The following is a 20256-nucleotide window of genomic DNA, read 5'->3' as shown; positions in this document are numbered from 1 at the left end:
GCATAAGTTGCCGTGAGTTTTTCGGGCTGTATGGCCATGTTCCAGAAGTATTCTCTCCTGACGTTTCACCCACATCTGTGGCAGGAATCCTCAGAGGTTGTGAGGTATAATGATGACGATAATAATAATAATAATCAGAAACTCCTCAAAACACAGCAGACAAAGAATCAGTACAAGAAAACCCCACTACAAACTAGAGCTGACAGCTGGCACAACAAAACATTGCATGGAAAGTTCCTTCACAAAATTGGAGGAAAAGCTGATAAGAAGACCTGGCTCTGGCTCACGAATGGGACCCTGAAGAAGGAGACAGAAGGCCTGGTCCTTGCAGCCCAGGAGCAAGCCATCAGAACAAATGCCATTAAGGCCAAGATCGAAAAATCAGCTGATGACCCAAAATGCAGACTGTGCAAGGAAGCTGACGAAACCATTGATCATATCCTCAGCCGTTGTAAGAAAATGGCACAGACTGACTACAAACAGAGGCACAACTATGTAGCCCAAATGATTCATTGGAACTTATGCCTCAAGTACCAGCAAACAGCAGTAAAAAACTGGTGGGATCACACCAGTGGAGAATGAGCACGCAAAGCTATTGTGACTTCTGAATCCAGACTGACAAAGTTCTGGAACACAACACACCAGACATCACAGTTGTGGAAAAGAAAAAGGTTTGGATCATTGATGTCGCCATCCCAGGTGACAGTCGCATTGACAAAAAACAACAGGAAAAACTCAGCCGCTATCAGGACCTCAAGATCAAATTGCAAAGGCTCTGCCAGAAACCAGTGCAGGTGGTCCCGGTGGTGATCGGCACACTGGGTGCCGTGCCAAAAGATCTCAGCCGGCATTTGGAAACAATAGACATTGACAAAATCACGATCTGCCAACTGCAAAAGGCCACCCTACTGGGATCTGCAGGCTTCATCCGAAAATACATCACACAGTCCTAGACACTTGGGAAGTGTTCGACTTGTAATTTTGTGATACGAAATCCAGCATATCTATCTTGTTTGCTGTGAAATAAAATAATAATAATAATAATAATAATAATAATAATAATAAGCATCCTCAGAGGTTGTGAGGTATGCATTGCATTGCAAGCCTCTCTCTAAAAAAAATCCACTCATAGTTCATGTTCTCCAACATTTTGCAGCGGTCAAGCAGCTCTGTCCCAGCCAAGAAGGTCAAAGTGACCAACGAGGAAGAACAAACAAGCAAAGAGGGGACACAGCAGTTTGCTTTTGCTTGACTCCAATGGTAAACGGACTCAAGCAAAAGCAAACTCTCCCCATTCACTACTCCTTTGAACCCGGTTTGCGGCCACGGGGAGGTCAGCTGGGGACAAAGCGGGGAAACTGGAAAGAGAACAACTGGGACTTTTTCAAAGCAGCTGCTATAACGTTGCATTGCCAACGGATTATTTGGACACATCAGGAGGGTTAGAGAGCATCTGGAGATGGCCCTTGGCTCCTTTCCGGTGAGGAAAGTCATCGGAAAGGCCAGACAGCGAAACATCACAAACTTGAATGACTCTGTTTTTATATGCACGTATAAAAGGATAAGGCACACTTATACACAATGGATTATTATTTTTCCTGGTGTAAACCACAAGATACCTGAAGCAATGAGAAATATATATAAAAATATATATATAAAAAGGGCATTCCCCTTCTAATAAACCCCTTCCCCAAATAGGTGGCATTTGGGCACAGAGTCCTCCAAGGAAAGCCACTTAAGGTCCAAAACGTATGGCCACGGGTCAAGTCTGCCAACTGCCCACTTGCTTTGCCCAGGATCCCAATGTATTTCGTGGTCCAGAAAGCAGTTGGGGGGTCACAGCTCGATTTCCTTGCAAGGTGTCAAGGAAGCATCGCTTGGCACCGCTCTTCAATTGGCTGCCCGCTCTCCAAGAGTTTCAACTTGGTCACTTAATAAGTTTGAATATCATTGAGCCTTTTGCTGCTTGGGCATTGTGTCTATTGTGGCAAGTATAATCACTGAATCATAGAATAACAGAGTTGGAAGAGACCCCAAGGGGCCATCCAGTCCAACCCCTTTCTACCAGGCAGGAAAAGCACCATGCAAGCCCTCCCAATAGATGGCCATCCAGCCTCAGGCTCATGGAGAAATAAGGCTGTAGAATCAAAGGCTTCTAGAGTTGGAAGGAAGCCCAAGGGCCATCCAGTCCAACCTCTTTCTTCCATGCAGGAAAAGCACAATCCTTTGGAATTCCAGCCATGCCTTTCCTGGCTGAGATGTGCTTGCAAAGAGAAGACATCTGGGAACTGGGTTGCCAAAGTGAATACTGGAGAGGGATCGAAAAGCACCCCAATAGATGGCCATATAGCCTTTGTTTAAAAGCCTCCAAATAAGGAGCCTTCAACAGATTCCGAAGCAGAGAGTTCCACTGTTTTTTTTTTTCCGTGTCAGGAGTTGCTTCTGGAGTGAGAGAATTGGCTGTCTGCAAGGATATTGCCCAGGGGACGCCCGGATGTTTTGATGTTTTTACCATACTTGTGGGAGGCTTCTCTCATGTCCCTGCATGGAGCTGGAGCTGATAGAGGGAGCTTATCCGTGCTCTCCCCGGGTGGGATTCGAACCTGGCAGCCTTCAGGTCAGCAACCCAACCTTCAAGTCATGAGGCTTTAATCCACTATGCCACCGCAGGCTCCATAGCCTTTGTTTAAAAGCCTCCAAATAAGGAGCCTCCAACAGATTCTGAAGCATAGAGTTCCACTGTTTTTCTGGGGGTTTTTTCCATGTCAGGAGCAACCGGAGTCGCTTCTGGAGTGAGAGAATTGGCTGTCTGCAAGGACGTTGCCCAGGGGACACCCGGATGTTTTGATGTTTTACCATCCTTGTGGCAGGCTTCTCTCATTTCCCTGCATAGAGCTGGAGCTGATAGAGGGAGCTCATCCATGCTCTCCCTGGGCGGGATTCGAACCTGGCAGCTTTCAGGTCAGCAACCCAACCTTCAAGTCACAAGGCTTTTATCCCCTAGGCCACCGGAGGCTCCAGTTCCACTGTTGAACAGCTCCAAGAAGTTCTTCCTAATGTTCAGGTGTCATTTGAACCCATCGCTCCACTGAGTTCTAGTCTCCAGGGCAGCAGAAAACAAGCCTGTTTGTTCCCTCTTCCTTCCGACAGACTTTCAAATATGTAAACAGATATCCTTGGCTTTGACTTCCCATAGAATCAGTGACCCTTGAGTTGTTACTAGACCAATGTTTAGAAGGTGGGCACAAACCGTACCCCAAAACCGAAGTAAAGAAAGGGATGCTGTGCAGCCACCTGCCCGCCTAGACATTTGTCCGTCGGAGGTCAATAGTAGTGGACCCTGCCAAGGGTGCCGGTGCCGGAGCCCAGGATGTCCGGCTGCCCATTGCGCCAGATCTCCCTCAGGATCCGCTCCCGCTCCTCCAACCGCTGGGCCCTTTCCAGCTCCTCGGCCGAAGCGAAGACGTTGACGGTCGTCCCGTCTGGAGGGGTTGCCTGGGTCTCCGAGGGAAGCTCCGTCAAGGCCAGCACCGGTTCGGAGGACTCGGCGTCAACGGCGTCCTCCTCCTCCTCCTCGTCTTCTTCCTCCTCATCGTCTTCCTCCTCCTCTTCCTCGCTTAAGTCCCGCAGCCGCTTCTTCCTGGGCCTGGGAGGGAGGGCCTGGGGCTGCCAGGAGATGTGGATAACCAGCAGGCAGAGGGTCAAGACCAGGCCGAAGCAGACGCCCAGGACGAAGTAGAGGCCGAAGCTCTCAGGGTGGTCTGCGGGGACAGAGAGGAAGGTCATGATGATGATGATGATAATAATCTAGATATATAAAAGGGTAATGAAATTTCGGCCTAGGACAAAACAACAAAACGACAAATCCCAGAAACACTAAACTTGGCAGCACAACCCCTCATCCATACCTCTACGTTCATACAACAAAAAGAAAAGGAAAATAAAGTCCTAATTAGAGGGAGAGGAATAATTGTTTTTATCCAATTGCTGCCAGTTAGAAGGCTAAGCTCTGCCCACTTGGTCTCCTAGCAACCCACTCAGCCCAGGGGACAGGCAGAGTTAGGCCTCACTTAGGCCTCTTCCACACTGTCTATAAAATACAGATTATCTGATTTTAACTGGATTATATGGCAGTGCAGACTCAAGGCCCTTCCACACAGCTATATAACCCATTTATAATGGACTTAATGTAAGGTAAATCCTTTACCCTTTACCTTAACTACCACCAATTCCTCAATACTTTATTTCCCATACCATCATACTTCGCCACAGCAACGCGTGGCCGGGCACAGCTAATAATAATAATAATAATAATAATAATAATAATAATAATAATAATAATAATACTGTGTAAGACAATTTTTGTTCCTGGGTTATCAATGTCATTTCCCAATTGGTTATATCATAAAAACGTGGGAAAAAGTTTATTAAACTGGCAAAATGTTTTTTTTGCGGGAGGGACATCATGCATAGAGTCTCAACCAATTCAACCTAATAATAAATAAAATAATAAACTTTATTCTTATACCCCACCCCATCTCCCCAAAGGGACTCGGGGTGGCTCACACAGGGACAAGCCCAAACAATAACATAACATAGCATTAAAAAGGTAAAGGTTTCCCCTGACGTTAAGTCCAGTCACGTCTGACTCTGGGGGTTGGTGCTCATCTCCATTTCTAAGCCAAAGAGCCAGCATTGTCCATAGACACCTCCAAGGTCACGTGGCTGGCATGACTGCATGGAACGCTGTTACCTTCCCGCCGGAGCGGTACCTATTCATCTACTCACATTGGCAAGTTTTCGAATTGCTAGGTTGGCAGAAGATGGAGCTAACTGTGGGCTCTCACTCCGCTCCCCAGATTTGAACCTGGGACCTTTCGGTCTGCATTACATGTATAAAATTTAATAGCAATTTAAAACATTCCAACTATAAACAAAAACAACATAACAAGACAATTACTTTAAAAGCCTGAGCATCAGTTTTGCACACGGCAAAAGTTGGCTAGTGCGGGTGACAACCTAGTTTGTGGCAGCCACAAAAACGATGTTTCTGGAGTAAAACGACTACAGTAGAGTCTCACTTATCCAACGTTCTGGATTATCCAACACATTTTTGTAGTCAATGTTTTCAATACATCGTGATATTTTGGTGCTAAATTCATAAATACAGTAATTACTACGTAGCATTACTGCCTATTGAACTACTTTTTCTGTCAAATGTGTTGTTAAACATGATGTTTTGGTGCTTAATTTGTAAAATCATAACCTAATTTGACATTTAATAAGCTTTTCCTTAATCCCTCTTTATTATCTAACATATTCGCTTATCCAGTGTTCTGCCGGCCCGTTTATCTTGGATAAGTAAGACTCTACTGTACTTTCAAAGTAAGGGCTGCACAATTAAACATGAAATAACACTTTCAAACCAGAAACAGAATATTTTTCAAATTTTGTTACATAGTGTAACATTGTAACAACAACAACAACAACAACAATAATAATGCAATTATTAACCTCCTCTCCCTGTGGTTTGAGGCAGGGTACAACATTATTAAAACAAAGAAATAAAACATTATTAAAATACAAGATACATAGTATTAAAATGCAGGTTAGCATTCACTGAGATGGTCAGAAAAGGCTGAAGGAAGGGGCAGGGAATGGACACTTAGAAAGTGGTGAACTCCACCTTTCTATGGAGCATCTTCCAGGAGTGTGCATTCCTGCCTGGCCTGGCAGAATGGGTCTGGACTAGATGCCCTTTGGGGGACCCTTCCCGCTCTAGACTGCGAGGGAGAGTGCTGGAAGACTTTTCCTTTGGAAGCCTTTCAATAGGGTTTGGACTGGCATCCAAGTCTGGAAAAACAGATATAATATCTACTGCAGAAGGAGAGTTGCTACTGACCGGCTGCGAAAATGCTTAAAGGAGACATTTTGGGGAAGCGAGAAGGAAATATACTCAAAATATGAAGAGGAGTCCTAGGAGAGGAATAACGGTTTTTGCTTGGGTTTCAGGTGCCAAAATGCAGAGTACCGTATTGTTTCGAGTCTTGAATCTAATGCTCACCTCAATTTTACAACCCTGAAACCAAAAAAAGTATTTGCGCGAAAAGTGGCAAAATTTATTATTTATTTATTTACAGTATTTATATTCTGCCCTTCTCACCCCGAAGGTCATGTGGCCATAGGCATGACTGCATGGAGCGCCCTTACCTTCCCGCCGGAGCGGTACCTATTGATCTACTCACATTTGCATGTTTTCGAACTGCTAGGTTGGCAGAAGCGGGTGCTCACTCCGCTCCCAGGATTTGAACCTGGGACCTTTCAGTCTGCAAGTTCAGCAGCTCAGTGCTTTAACACACTTCGCCACTGGGGCAAAGGTAATTTATCCAAAAAAGGGGAAGCATTAAAGTAAATACGGTATGTTACGAGAAGGTACCCAAATGGATAGGGTCTTGCGCTTAGTGTACCCCGTTGTCACTCTTCTTGGCTGAGCACTCACCTCGTATGTGCGCATAGGCCGCAATGCTGTTGCTGAGAAGCTCCATCTCCTGCGGCTGGGTCTCCATCCTGCGGATCCCTCAAAGGCACCTATGAGAAGGAAGGAACCATCACAACCACCTACGTCACTCTAGTATCCAAGGTCTCCCAAACCACCCTTTCCCAAACACTTCCAAGCGTTTTGGACTTTTGTCTCCCCAAATTCCTTGATCCTTAGCCAAGGCAGCTGGGAACTGAAGCCCAAAACATAGCTTTGCAACTTCAGTATCAAGAAATGCATAGCTTGTACAACTTCAGTGTCAAAAAATGCACAACTCTTACAACTTCAATGTCAAGAAATGCACAGCTATTGCAACTTTAGTATCAAGAAATGCATACCTTGTACAATTTCAATGTCAAAAAATGCACAACTCTTACAACTTCAATGTCAAGAAATGCACAGCTTTGCAACTTCAGTATCAAGAAATGCATAGCTTGTACAACTTCAGTGTCAAAAAATGCACAACTCTTACAACTTCAATGTCAAGAAATGCACAGCGATTGCAACTTCAGTATCAAGAAATGCATAGCTTTGCAACTTCAGTATCAAGAAATGCACAACTCTTACAACTTCAATGTCAAGAAATGCACAGCGATTGCAACTTCAGTATCAAGAAATGCATAGCTTGTACAACTTCAGTGTCAAGAAATGCACAACTCTTACAACTTCAATGTCAAGAAATGCACAGCGATTGCAACTTCAGTATCAAGAAATGCATAGCTTTGCAACTTCAGTATCAAGAAATGCACAACTCTTACAACTTCAATGTCAAGAAATGCATAGCTTTGCAACTTCAGTATTAAGAAATGCACAGCTTGTACAACTTCAGTGTCAAAAAATGCACAACACTTACAACTTCAATATCAAGAAATGCACAGCTTTGCAACTTCAGTATCAAGAAATGCATAGCTTGTACAACTTCAGTGTTAAAAATGCACAACTCTTACAACTTCAATGTCAAGAAATGTGCAGCTATTGCAACTTTAGTATCAAGAAATGCATAGCTTGTAAAACTTCAATGTCAAAAAATGCACAACACTTACAACTTCAGTGTCAAGAAATGCACAGCTATTGCAACGTCAATGTCAAGAAATGAACAACTCTTGCAATTTCAATGTCAAGAAATGCATAGCCATTGCAACTTCAATGTCAAAAAATGCATAATTCTCACAACTTCAGTGTCAATAAATGCATAGCTCTTCTGAGCCCTTCCCTTCCTTTCCCTGGAGGCTTGTCATGGGGCTCCTTGAGAGGAGGGAGAATTGAATCCAGGGCACCCTGTGACCAACGCGCCTCCCCATTTATGACCTCTTTCTGCCTAAAATCCACGCCCATGAACTGTAGTTCTATAACGTCTTTTCCCTTCTCTGCCTAAGAATGCTCCAACTCCCAAGACTTCATAGCAGCGAGCCATTAAAACTAATAATAATAATAATAATAGTAACAATAATGATAATAATAATAATAAATTGCAGACTGTGCAAAGAAGCTGACAAAACCATTGATCATATCCTCAGCTGCTGTAAGAAAATCACACAGACTGACTACAAACAGAGGCACAACTATGTGGCCCAAATGATTAATTGGAACTTATGCCTCAAGTACCACCTCCCAGCAGCAAAGAACTGGTGGGATCACAAACCTGAAAAAGTATTGGAAAATGAACACACAAAGATACTGTGGGACTTTCGAATCCAGACTGACAAAGTTCTGGAACACAACACACCAGACATCACAGTTGTGGAAAAGAAAAAGGTTTGGATTATTGCTGTTGCCATCCCAGGTGACAGTCGCATTGACGAAAAACAACAGGAAAAACTCAGCCGCTATCAGGACCTCAAGATTGAACTTCAAAGACTCTGGCAGAAACCACTGCAGGTGGTCCCGGTGGTGATGGGCACATTGGATGCCGTGCCAATAGTCTTTTCCTGACTTCTTTTCTTCGCCTCCCCGTTTTCTGCCACATTGCATTGCAGAGTCCTCCAGGAAGCCCTGGGGTTCAGGGGATTTGCTTCTGATTATAGAGAGACATTCCTGGAGGTTTTCCTGTCTCTTTATAAACAGTAAAAACAGAAAAAAGAAAAAAGGGGGAAGGATGTTCATGGTTGCATTGGACTCCTGCATTTTCATGCTTTTGCACACTTTGCAAGACAGAAGAAGGCCACCTCATTCTCAAAACACCTCCTCCTCATATTTTCGCAAAACTATGGCTGTGTCCACACTGTCGGATTAATGTGGCTTGGCACTGCTTTTTATTATTATTATTATTATTATTATTATTATTATTATTATTATTATTATTGTATGACACAGCAAACAAGATAGACATGCTGGATTTCATATCACAAAATCACAAGTCGAACACTTCCCAAGTGTCTAGGACTGTGTGATGTATTTTCGGATGATGCGCACAGATCCCAGTAGGGTGGCCTTTTGCAGTTGGCAGACTGTGATTTTGTCAATGTTTATAGTTTCCAAATGCCGGCTGAGATCTCTTGGCACGGCACCCAATGTGCCCATCACCACTGGGACCACCTGCACTGGTTTCTGCCAGAGTCTTTGAAGTTCAATCTTGAGGTCCTGATAGCGGCTGAGTTTTTCTTGTTTTTTTTCGTCAATGTGACTGTCCCCTGGGATGGCGACATCAATGATCTAAACCTTTTTCTTTTCCACAACTGTGATGTCTGGTGTGTTGTGTTCCAGAACTTTGTCAGTCTGGATTCAGAAGTCCCACAGTATCTTTGCATGCTCATTCTCCAATACTTTTGCAGGTTTGTGATCCCACCAGTTCTTTGCTGCTGGGAGGTGGTACTTGAGGCATAAGTTCCAATGAATCATTTGGGCCACATAGTTGTGCCTCTGTTTGTAGTCTGTCTGTGCGATTTTCTTACAGCAGCTGAGGATAGGATCAATGGTTTCGTCAGCTTCCTTGCACAGTCTGCATTTTGGGTCATCAGCTGATTTTTCGATCTTGGCCTTAATTGCATTTGTTCTGATGTCTTGCTCCTGGGCTGCAAGGATCAGGCCTTCTATCTCCTTCTTCAGGGTCCCATTCGTGAGCCAGAGCCAGGTCTTCTCCTTATCAGCTTTTCCTTCAATTTTGTCAAGGAACTTTCCATACAATGTTTTGTTGTGCCAGCTGTCAGCTCTAGTTTGTAGTGCGGTTTTCTTGTACTGATTTTTTGTCTGCTGTGCTTTGAGGAGTTTTTGATTTTTTACTTCAATCAAAACTCAAAATAATAATAATAATCCCGGTGGTGATTGGCACACTGGGTGCCAAAAGATCTCAGCTGGCATTTGGAAACAATAAACATTGACAAAATTACAATCTGCCAACTGCAAAAGGCCACTCTACTGGGATCTGTGTGCATCATCTGAAAATACATCACACAGTTTTAGACACTTGGGAAGTGTTCGACTTGTGATTTTGTGATACGGAATCCAGCATATCTATCTTGTATACTGTGTCATACTATGTCGTTGTGTCAATAATAATAATAATAATAATAATAATAATAATAATAATAATAACAACACAGCAAGATTACTACACAGCAAACAAGATGTTGGCTTTTGATTATTATTATTACTAGCACTACTACTACTATTACTACTAGTACTACTATTACAGTAGAGTCTCACTTATCCAAGCCTCGCTTATCTAAGCCTCTGGATAATCCAAGCCATTTTTGTAGTCATTGTTTTCAATATATTGTGATGTTTTGGTGCTAAATTCATAAATACAGTAATTACAACATAACATTACTGTGTATTGAACTACCTTTTCTGTCAAATTTGTTGTATAACATGATGTTTTGGTGCTTAATTTGTAAAATCAAAACCTAATTTGATGTTTAATAGGCTTTTCCTTAATCCCTCCTTATTATCCAAGATATTCGCTTATCCAAGCTTCTGCTGGCCCGTTTAGCTTGGATAAGTGAGACTCTACTGCAGGGGTCCCCAAACTAAGGCCCGGGGGCCGGATGCGGCCCATCAAAGCCATTTATCTGGCTCCCACAGCTCAAGGGCAGAAGGGGGTTGGGCTAAATGACCCAAGGGTTCTCTTCTTCTCTTACAATTCTTCTTCTTCTTCTTCTTCTTATTATTATTATTAACAACATTGAGGCTGGGAGGCCATCTGTCAGGGGTGCTTTGCTTGTGCGTTTGGTGCACAAAGGCAGAAAGGGTTTGACTAAATGGCCCACAGGGTTTCTTCCAACTCTCTTTATTATTATGATTATTATTATTATTATTATTACTATTATTATTAACGTTGAGGCTGGGTGGCCATCTGTCAGGGGTGTTTTGCTTGTGCTTTCGGTGCACAAAGGCAGAAGGGGATTGGACTCAATGGCCCAAAGGGTCTCTTCCAACCTTCTTTTTATTATTTACTAGCTGTGCCCGGCCACGCGTTGCTGTGGCAAAGTGGTGGTGGTATTGGTTAAAAAATGTTGTGTAATTTTTATTTGATGTTATTTGTATTTTTTAATTAATTTTATTGTAAGTTATCTTTTTATTTATTATATTTTATTATTTTCTTGTATAATTTTTAGTTATTTTTTGTTATTAGGGTATTTTATTGTATTAATTTTTTAGTGTTTTTTTATTATTTTTATTGGGTTGCTAGGAGACCAAGTTGGAGGAGCTTAGACTTCTAACTGGCAGCAATGGGATAAAAACAATTATTCCTCTCCCTCTAATTAAGACTTCATTTTTCTTTTCTTTTTGTTGTATCAACCTAGAGGCATGGATGAGGGGTTGTGCTGTCAATTTTCGAGGTTGTGGGGTGTTTACTTTTGTTGTTTTGTCCACTGCCGTGATGCCATCACCCTTTTATATATATAGATGTTATTATTTATTTATTTATTTATTATTGCTCGGTGGCCAACTATAGTCCGGCCCTCCAACGGTCCGAAGGATCGTGAACTGGCCCCCTGTTTTAAAAGTTTGGAGACCTCTGCTCTACTGCATTATTTATTGGGAAAGAGATCATCATAGTCCCTGGTTTTTGGGTCCAGCTCACAACAGGCGTGCCTTCTCCTGCTCCAGAGGCTACAGCAGGGGTCCCCAAACTAAGGCCCGGGGGCCGGATGCGGCCCTCCGAGGTCATTTCCCTGGCCCCCGCCCTCAGTTTTATAATATAATATATTGTATATACATATAATATTGATAATATTATAATGTAATACAATATAACACTAATAATAATACCATATAATAATATTAATTATATATTCTATATTACATATAATATTACTAATAATATTACAGTATAGTGGTATAGTTCAATATAGTAATATATAATGCTAATATTGTGCTATGCTAATAATATAATATATTGTATGTACATATAATTTGTAAGCCACTCTGAGTCCCCTTGGGGGTGAGAAGGGTGGGATATAAATGTAGTAAATAAATGCAGTAAGTAAATAATTAATTTTAGACTTAGGCTCGGCCAAAGTCTGACATGACTTGAAGGCACACAACAACAACAACAACAACAACCCTAATTAACTTGACTATCTCATTGGCCAGTAGCAGGCCCACACTTTCCATTGAAATCCTGATAGGTTTATGTTGGTTAAAATTGTTTTCATTTTTAAATATTGTATTGTTCGTTGTTGTTGTTGTTGTTGCTGCACTACAAATAAGAGATGTGCAGTACGCATAGGAATTTGTTTGTATTTTCTTTTCAAATGATAATTTGGCCCCTCAACAATCTGAAGGATGTGTTGTCGAAGGCTTTCATGGCCAGAATCACAGGGTTGTTGTATGTCTTTCGGGCTGTGTGGCCATGTTCCAGAAGCATTCTCTCCTGACGTTTCGCCCACATCTATGGCAGGCATCCTCAGAGGTTGTGAGGTATACTATAATGTAATACCCTTCCATACCTCACAACCTCTGGGGATGCCTGCCATAGATGTGGGCGAAACGTCAGGAGAGAATGCTTCTGGAACATGGCCACACAGCCCGAAAGACATACAACAATCTGAAGGATTGTGGACTGGCCCTCTGCTTAAAAAGTTTGGGGACCCCTGGGCTACAGTAACAGTAGAACAACAACAACAACAAGAACAACAACTGGAAAGGAGAGCATACAGATCAAGAGGGAGGTGGACCTGGGCTGAAGGCGAAGGGATGGTTTTGGGGGAGAGACCCCCTTAGGGCCGCAAAGGGAGATCTCTCCCCCCCTCCCAAAAAAAACCCCGGGTCTTACCTGGAGCCTTTCTAACTCTCTCTGCCTCCTTTCCAGCCCGATGCCCGGCAGGCGGGACCCTCTCCGGCCGCTCCCTCCCTCGCTTCCCAGAAGCAGGAAGGAGGGAACAAGGGAGGAGAGGAAGGAAGGGGGATGGAGAGAGAGAGAGAGAGAGAGAGAGGGAACGGGGGGAGGAGGGAGGGCTTCTGCAAAGTCCAGGCAAAGCGGACGCAAAGTCCCAAAAGAGTTGAGACCGAGGGGTCCCCAAAGGGCATCTAGTCCAACCCCCCTCGCTCAAGGCACGGCTAGGGCAGCTACTCCTTTCCAAAGTTCAGCCACGTTTCAAGGTTGGGAAGCGGGTCTGATGGAGCAGGCTTGCCCTCTTTGGCTGCTCCAGAGACTAGAGTTCCCTTTCCCAATTTTTTTTTTTTTTTTTAACCAGGGACCACTCTCCAACATTACCGTGTTTCCCCAAAAATAAGACAGTGTCTTATATTAATTTTTGCTCCCAAAAATGCACTAGGTCAGGGGTCCCCAAACTAAGGCCCGGGGGCCGGATGCGGCCCTCCGAGGACATTTACCCCCACCCTCAGTTTTATAATATAATATACTAGCTGTGCCCGGCCACACGTTGCTGTGGCAAAGTGGTGGTGGTATTGGTTAAAAATTGTTGTGTAATTTTTATTTGACGTTATTTGCATTTTTTAAATTAATTTTATTGTAAGTTATATTTTTATTTATTATATTTTATTATTTTCTTGTATTATTTTTAGTTATTTTCTGTTATTATAGTATTTTATTGTATCAATTTTTAAGTGTTTTTTATTATTTTTTATTGGGTTGCTAGGAAACCAAGTTGGAGGAGCTTAGCCTTCTAACTGGCAGCAATTGGATAAAAGCAATTATTGCTCTCCCTCTAATTAGGACTTCATTTTTCTTTTCTTTTTGTTGTATCAACCTAGAGGCATGGATGATGGGTTGTGTTGTCAAATTTCGAGGTTGGGGGGCCTGTAGTTTTGTTGTTTTGTGGGTCGCCGTGATGCCATCACTCTTTTATATATATAGATTGTATATACATATAATATTGATAATAATACTATAATGTAATACAATATAACACTAATAATAATACCATATAATAATATTAATTATATATTCTATATTACATATAACATTACTAATAATATTACAGTATAGTGGTATAGTTCAATAAAGTAATATATAATGCTAATATTGTGCTTGCTAATAATATAATATATTGTATGTACATATAATTTGTAAGCCACTCTGAGTCCCCTTTGGGGTGAGAAGGGTGTGATACAAATGTAGTAAATAAATGCAGTAAATAAATAAATAATAAATAAATACATTTTAGACTTAGGCTCGCCCAAAGTCTGAAATGACTTGAAGGCACACAACAACAACAACAACAACAACAACAACAACAACAACCCTAATTAACTTGACTATCTCATTGGCCAGAAGCAGGAGCACACTTCCCATTGAAATCCTGATAAATGTATGTTGGTTAAAATTATTTTTATTTTTAAATATTGTATTGTTCTTTCATTGTTGTTGTTGTTGTTGTTTTTGCACTACAAATAAAACATGTGCAGTGTGCAGCGGAATTTGTTTGTATTTTTTTTCAAATGATAATCCGGCCCCTCAACAGTCTGAAGGATTGTGGACCGGCCCTCGGCTTAAAAAGTTTGGGGACCCCTGCACTAGGTCTTATTTTCAGGGGATGTCTTATTTTTCCATGAAGAAGAATTCACATTTTTTGTTGAACAAAAAATTGAACATTGTACAGTAGTTGTCATCACAAACCAGCATAATCAGACAAACTGTGAATCCTATCAAGAATTTCTTGTTACTACCATTATTTCCATGTACAACACGCTATGGTACATACATTAACCGATCCTGCACGCTCTGGTGTTCTCTTTGACGGGCAGGCTTCCAAACAAAAACTTGGTTAGGTCTTACTTTCGGGGGAGGCCTTATATTTAGCAATTCAGTAAAACCTCTACTAGGTCTTATTTTCTGGGGATGTCTTATTTTCGGGGAAACAGGGTAGTACCAAAAGGGTTACGAATCACTTTTTGGTCAACTTTAGATTCGGTTTGGTTATTTGGGAGCTGATTCAGAAAATTGCATTGGATAGACCACATCAGCTCTAGTTTCTGATACAGAACAGATGCCATCCAGTAGTGTCCCTCCGCTTGCCCACAGAAAAATTTATTTACCGTATATACTCGAGTATAAGCCGACCCGAATATAAGCCGAGGCACCTAATTTTATCACAAAAAAACTTGGAAAAGATTGACTCCAGTATAAGCCGAGGGTGGTAAATTTCAGAAATAAAAATAGATACAGTAGAGTCTCGCTTATCCAACATAAACGGGCCGGAAGAAAGTTGGATAAGCAAATATGTTGGATAATAAGGAGGGATTAAGGAAAAGCCTATTAAACATCAAATTAAATTATGATTTTACAAATGAAGCACCAAAACATCATGTTATACAACAAATTTGACAGAAAAAGTAGTTCAGTACACAGTAGTGTTATGTTCTAATTACTGTATTTACGAATTTAGCACCAAAATATCATGATATACTGAAAACATTGACTACAAAAATGTGTTGGATAATCCAGAATGTTGGATAAGCGAGACTCTACTGTACTACTGCTGCTGCTGCTGCTGCTGCTGCTATTATTGGAAAGGAGGTCATACATTTTTTGGCCTCCAGCTTCCAGCAGACTTGCCTTCTGCAGCTCTATTGAGACTAAAATGAAATAATAACAATAATAATATGAGGATTTAAAGATCAAACTGCAAAGACTCTGGCACAAGCCAGTCAAGGTGGTCCCAGTGGTGATCGGCACACTGGGTGCAGTGCCTAAAGACTTTGGCCTGCACTTAAACACAATCGACGCTGACAAAATCCCCACCTGCCAGCTGCAGAAGGCCACCTTGCTGGGATCTACACGCATTATTCGTCAATACATCACACAGTCCTAGACACTTGGGAAGTGTCCGGCGTGTGATCCAATACAACAGCCAGCAAAGTATCTGCTGTGAACTCATCTTGTTGTGTTTCAAACAACAACAACAACAACAACAACAACATAATGATGATGATTATTATGTATGATCTCCTTTCCTATTATTATTATTATTATTATTATTATTATTATTATTTTATTATGACACAGCAAACAAGATAGATATGCTGGATTTCATATCACAAAATCACAAGTCGAACACTTCCCAAGTGTCTAGGACTGTGTGATGTATTTTCAGATGATGCGTGCAGATCCCAGTTGGGTGGCCTTTTGCAGTTGGCAGATCATAATTTTGTCAATGTCTATTGTTTCCAAATGCCGGCTGAGATCTTTTGGCACGGCACCCAATGTGCCGATCACCACCGGGACCACCTGCACTGGTTTCTGCCAGAGTCTTTGAAGTTCAATCTTGAGGTCCTGATAGCGGCTGAGTTTTTCCTGTTGTTTTTCGTCAATGCGACTGTCATCTGGGATGGCAACATCAATTATCCAAACCTTTTTCTTTTCTACAACTGTGATGTCTGGTGTGTTGTGTTCCAGTACTTTGTCAGTCTGGATTTGGAAGTCCCACAGTATCTTTGCGTGCTCATTTTCCATTACTTTTGTAGGTTTGTGATCCCACCAGTTCTTTACTGCTGGGAGGTGGTACTTGAGGCATAAGTTCCAATGGATCATTTGGGCCACATAGTTGTGCCTCTGTTTGTAGTCTGTCTGTGCGATTTTCTTACAGCAGCTGAGGATATGATCAATGGTTTCGTCAGCTTCCTTGCACAGTCTGCATTTTGGGTCATCAGCTGATTTTTCGATCTTGGCCTTAATTGCATTTGTTCTGATGGTTTGCTTGTCAATGTGTTGTTGTTGTTGTTGTTGTTGTTGTTGTTACAGTAGAGTCTCACTTATCCAAGCCTCGCTTATCCAAGCCTCTGGATAATCCAAGCCATTTTTATAGTCAATGTTTTCAATATATCGTGATATTTTGGTGCTAAATTCGTAAATACAGTAATTACTACATAGCATTACTGCGTATTGAACTACTTTTTCTGTCAAATTTGTTGTGTAACATGATGTTTTGGTGCTTAATTTGTAAAATCATAACCTCATTTGATGTTTAATGGGCTTTTCCTTGATCCCTCCTTATTATCCAATATATTCGCTTATCCAAGCTTCTGCTGGCCCGTTTAGCTTGGATAAGTGAGACTCTACTGTATTATTATTGGAAAGGAGCACATAAATATTCCCTTCCTGCTAATTAGAGCAGCAGTTTAATGGTGGAAGATGCCGCAGCCACAGAGTCCTTCCTTCCTTGGAGCGTCCTTCCTTCTCTGGGGTTTTCTAAGCCCAGGCTGGCTGGCCCTCTGTTGGGAGGGATCGGATTGTGTTTCCCTGCCTAGCAGAATGGGGTTGGACTGGATGGCCTTTGGACTCCTTCCCATCTCTGGGAATGTAGTGGAACCTCCTTCTCTAGAGATTTTAAAGTGGAGGCTGGATGGCCATCTGTTGGGAGGGATCAGATTGTGTCTTCATGGCCAAGTGTCATCATAGGAAAAAGAAAAGCCTCTGTGCAAATCCTGCCGGGAAAGGAAAACGGGGGCCTTGTTTGTAGAGGCGTCCCTTGCGGTTGTTTGTCCAGGAGGCCCAGCCCCGGCTTCAAAGGAGGCCCAGCACAGAAAGGCCTTTCTATTTCACGTCATGCCATGATATTTCTTTCCAAGCACACAGAGCAAGCATGGAAAAGGCGCATAGAGAAGCACTGAGTGTGTTTGTATTGGAAAGACAACATCCCTTTCTTTTTGCACTCCCAGCATCCCCTAGCTGGATAAGGACTCCAAAAACACACATCACTTCTGCTCCACAATCCAGTTAGAAGCAAGAGACGCTTTTTCGATCCGATTTTAGTTCGGTCAAAGGGGCATTTTGGGCTTTGTTTTTCTTCGGTCACCAATTAACTTTTCCCGGCCGTCTTGGTTTTTGGTTTAGAAACTCAATTGGTTTTTATGCCAAGTTTTAAAAAATAAATCTATCTTTAGCTCCCATTCGCAGGAAAGACGTCAATGCCGCCCGCCTGGGTCTGGATCCAGAGAGGACGTATACAAATACGTATAACAACAATAACAACACCTTTTTAGGAAATACCTGGCCTGCTTATGATTTTAGTGAACTGTTTTTAATGGCTTATTTTAACATTTATTTTGAAAGGTTCCAATTGGCCACCTTGATTAGTGTTGAATAGCCTGGCAGCTTCAAAGCCTGGCTGCTTCCTGCCTGTGTATCTTAACCGAATTGTTTTAAAAACGGTCCTAGTTTTAATTCTATTTTAATATTTTCCTTTGATACTTTTTAAATGATACAGTTGTTTTCTAGGTTTTAAATTATATCTATTGTGTTGCTTGCACGATCAGCTGCTTTGGGTCTCTCTTTTTTTAGAGAGCTAAAGTGGGATAATAAATAATAATAATAATAATAAAAATAATAATAATAATAATAATAATAATAATAATAATAATAAATGGTTGGGAGCTGCTTTGGGGTCTTGAGCTGCTTTCGGTTTTTCTTTTAGAGAGATAAAGGAGGATACTACTACTACTACTACTACTTCTAATAATAATAATAATAATAATAATAATAATAATAATAATAATAATGCACGCATCATCCGAAAATACATCACAGAGTCCTAGACACTTGGGAAGTGTTCGACTTGTGATTTTGTGAAATGAAATCCAGCATATCTATCTTGTTTGCTGTGTCATAATAAAATAATAATAATAATAAATGGTTGGGAGCTGCTTTGGGGTCTTGAGCTGCTTTCAGTTTTTCTTTTAGAGAGATAAAGCACTATACTACTACTACTACTACTACTTCTAATAATAATAAAAATAAAAATAAATGGTTGGGGGATGCTTTGGGGTCTTAAGTTGCTTTCGGTTTTTCTTTTAAAGGGATAAAGCAGGATATTACTACTACTACTTCTAATAATAATAATAATAATAATAATAATAATAATAATAATAATAATAATAATAAATGGTTGGGAGATGCTTTGGGGTCTTGAGCTGCTTTGGATATTTTATTTTAGAGAGATAAAGTGGGATACAAATAATAATAATAATAATAATCATCATCATCATCATCTAGCATATATATCTCATTTGCTGTGTCATACTCTGTCTTTGTGTCAATAATAATAAATAATAATAATAAATCACAGAGTTCTAAACGCTTGGGAAGTATTCAACTTGTGATTTTGTGATACGAAATCCAGCATATCTTTCTTGTTTGCTGTGTCATACTATGTCGTTGTGTCAATAATAATAATAATACATGGTTGGGAGCTGCTTTGGGGTCTTGAACCCTTTTGAGTGTTTTCCTTTAGAGAGATAAAGCAGGATATAAATAAAAATAACAATAACAATAATAATCTTTGAAGTTCAATCTTGAGGTCCTGATAGCGGCTGAATTTTTCCTGTTGTTTTTCGTCAATGCGACTGTCACCTGGGATGGCGACATCACCAAAAGATCTCAGCCGGCATTTGGGAACAATAGACATTGACAAAATCACGATCTGCCAATTGCAAAAGGCCACCTTACTGGGATCTACACGCATCATCCGAAAATATATCACACAGTTTGGACACTTGGGAAGTGTTCGACTTGTGATTTTGTGATACGAAATCCAGCATATCTATCTTGTTTGCTGTGTCATAATAATAATAATAATAATAATAATAATAATAATAATAATAATAATAAACAAACATAAATAGGAGACCTAGCCATCGATAGAACTCAGTTTCCCCTTGTGGCCACTGACCTCTGTTCCACAGGATGATGGGGGCTGCAGTCAAAGCCAGCAGTGCTCCCTGGATTCCCTTCTGGTCCTGGTCTCAACCCTGAGATATTCCCCTCAATGGCCTCTCGGGGATCCACTTGGATCTCTTGCAATTTCTCTCCTGTTGCAGGAAAAGTGTCTGGAAGTTGTCCTGACAGTGGAGTGAAACCCGCCTGACCCTTGTCCAGAGAGATCCCTTCCAGCCGAAAAAAATGCCAACAATGTGATGGCTCAGCAGGGATGAGCTTTGGGCCAGGAAGCTCCCTCTCCCAGCCACCAGACCAATCTCCAGGACTAAGGGCTTATAATATAACACTATTTAAAACAATTTTTGTTCCTGGTTTATAAATGTCATTTCCTAATGGGTTCTATAATGAAAAACATGGGAAAAATTATTAAGACCTTTGTTTCTGTGGGAGGGGAAACTACATTTTGCTGCAAAATTACATTTTGCTGTAGTTTACCAATGAGTATTTGGAGTAGAACAACTATTTTCAAAGTAACTAACTACCGCACCATTAAACAGGAAGTAGCACTTTCAAACCAGGAACAGAATATTTTTTCAAATTTTGTTACATAGTGTTATCTTAGTAAATAAAGGTACAGTAGAGTCTCACTTATCCAAAA

General features: G+C 41.2%; 1 protein-coding gene across 2 annotated transcripts; it reads right to left on the bottom strand.

The window, feature by feature from the left end:
* Positions 1 to 1525: 1525 nt before the first annotated feature.
* Positions 1526 to 19805, bottom strand: eva1b (eva-1 homolog B). 2 transcript variants are annotated; one of them, XM_062962100.1, is made up of 3 exons: positions 19612 to 19805; positions 6500 to 6588; positions 1526 to 3761 (listed from the first exon to the last, which is right to left on the bottom strand). In XM_062962100.1, the coding sequence occupies exons 2-3, from the start codon at positions 6564 to 6566 to the stop codon at positions 3325 to 3327; spliced, it is 504 nt and encodes a 167-aa protein (XP_062818170.1). In that variant the 5' UTR covers positions 6567 to 6588; positions 19612 to 19805; the 3' UTR covers positions 1526 to 3324. The 2 variants fall into 2 exon arrangements, with proteins under 2 accessions (XP_062818170.1, XP_062818168.1); XM_062962098.1 differs by lacking the exon at positions 19612 to 19805 and adding an exon at positions 12756 to 12902.
* Positions 19806 to 20256: the final 451 nt, after the last annotated feature.

This window comes from Anolis carolinensis, unplaced genomic scaffold (assembly GCF_035594765.1).
Source record: "Anolis carolinensis isolate JA03-04 unplaced genomic scaffold, rAnoCar3.1.pri scaffold_10, whole genome shotgun sequence".
Taxonomy (NCBI): Eukaryota; Metazoa; Chordata; class Lepidosauria; order Squamata; family Dactyloidae; genus Anolis; species Anolis carolinensis.
Note: the sequence above shows the minus strand (reverse complement) of the source record. Positions and strands in the feature narration are given on the sequence as shown.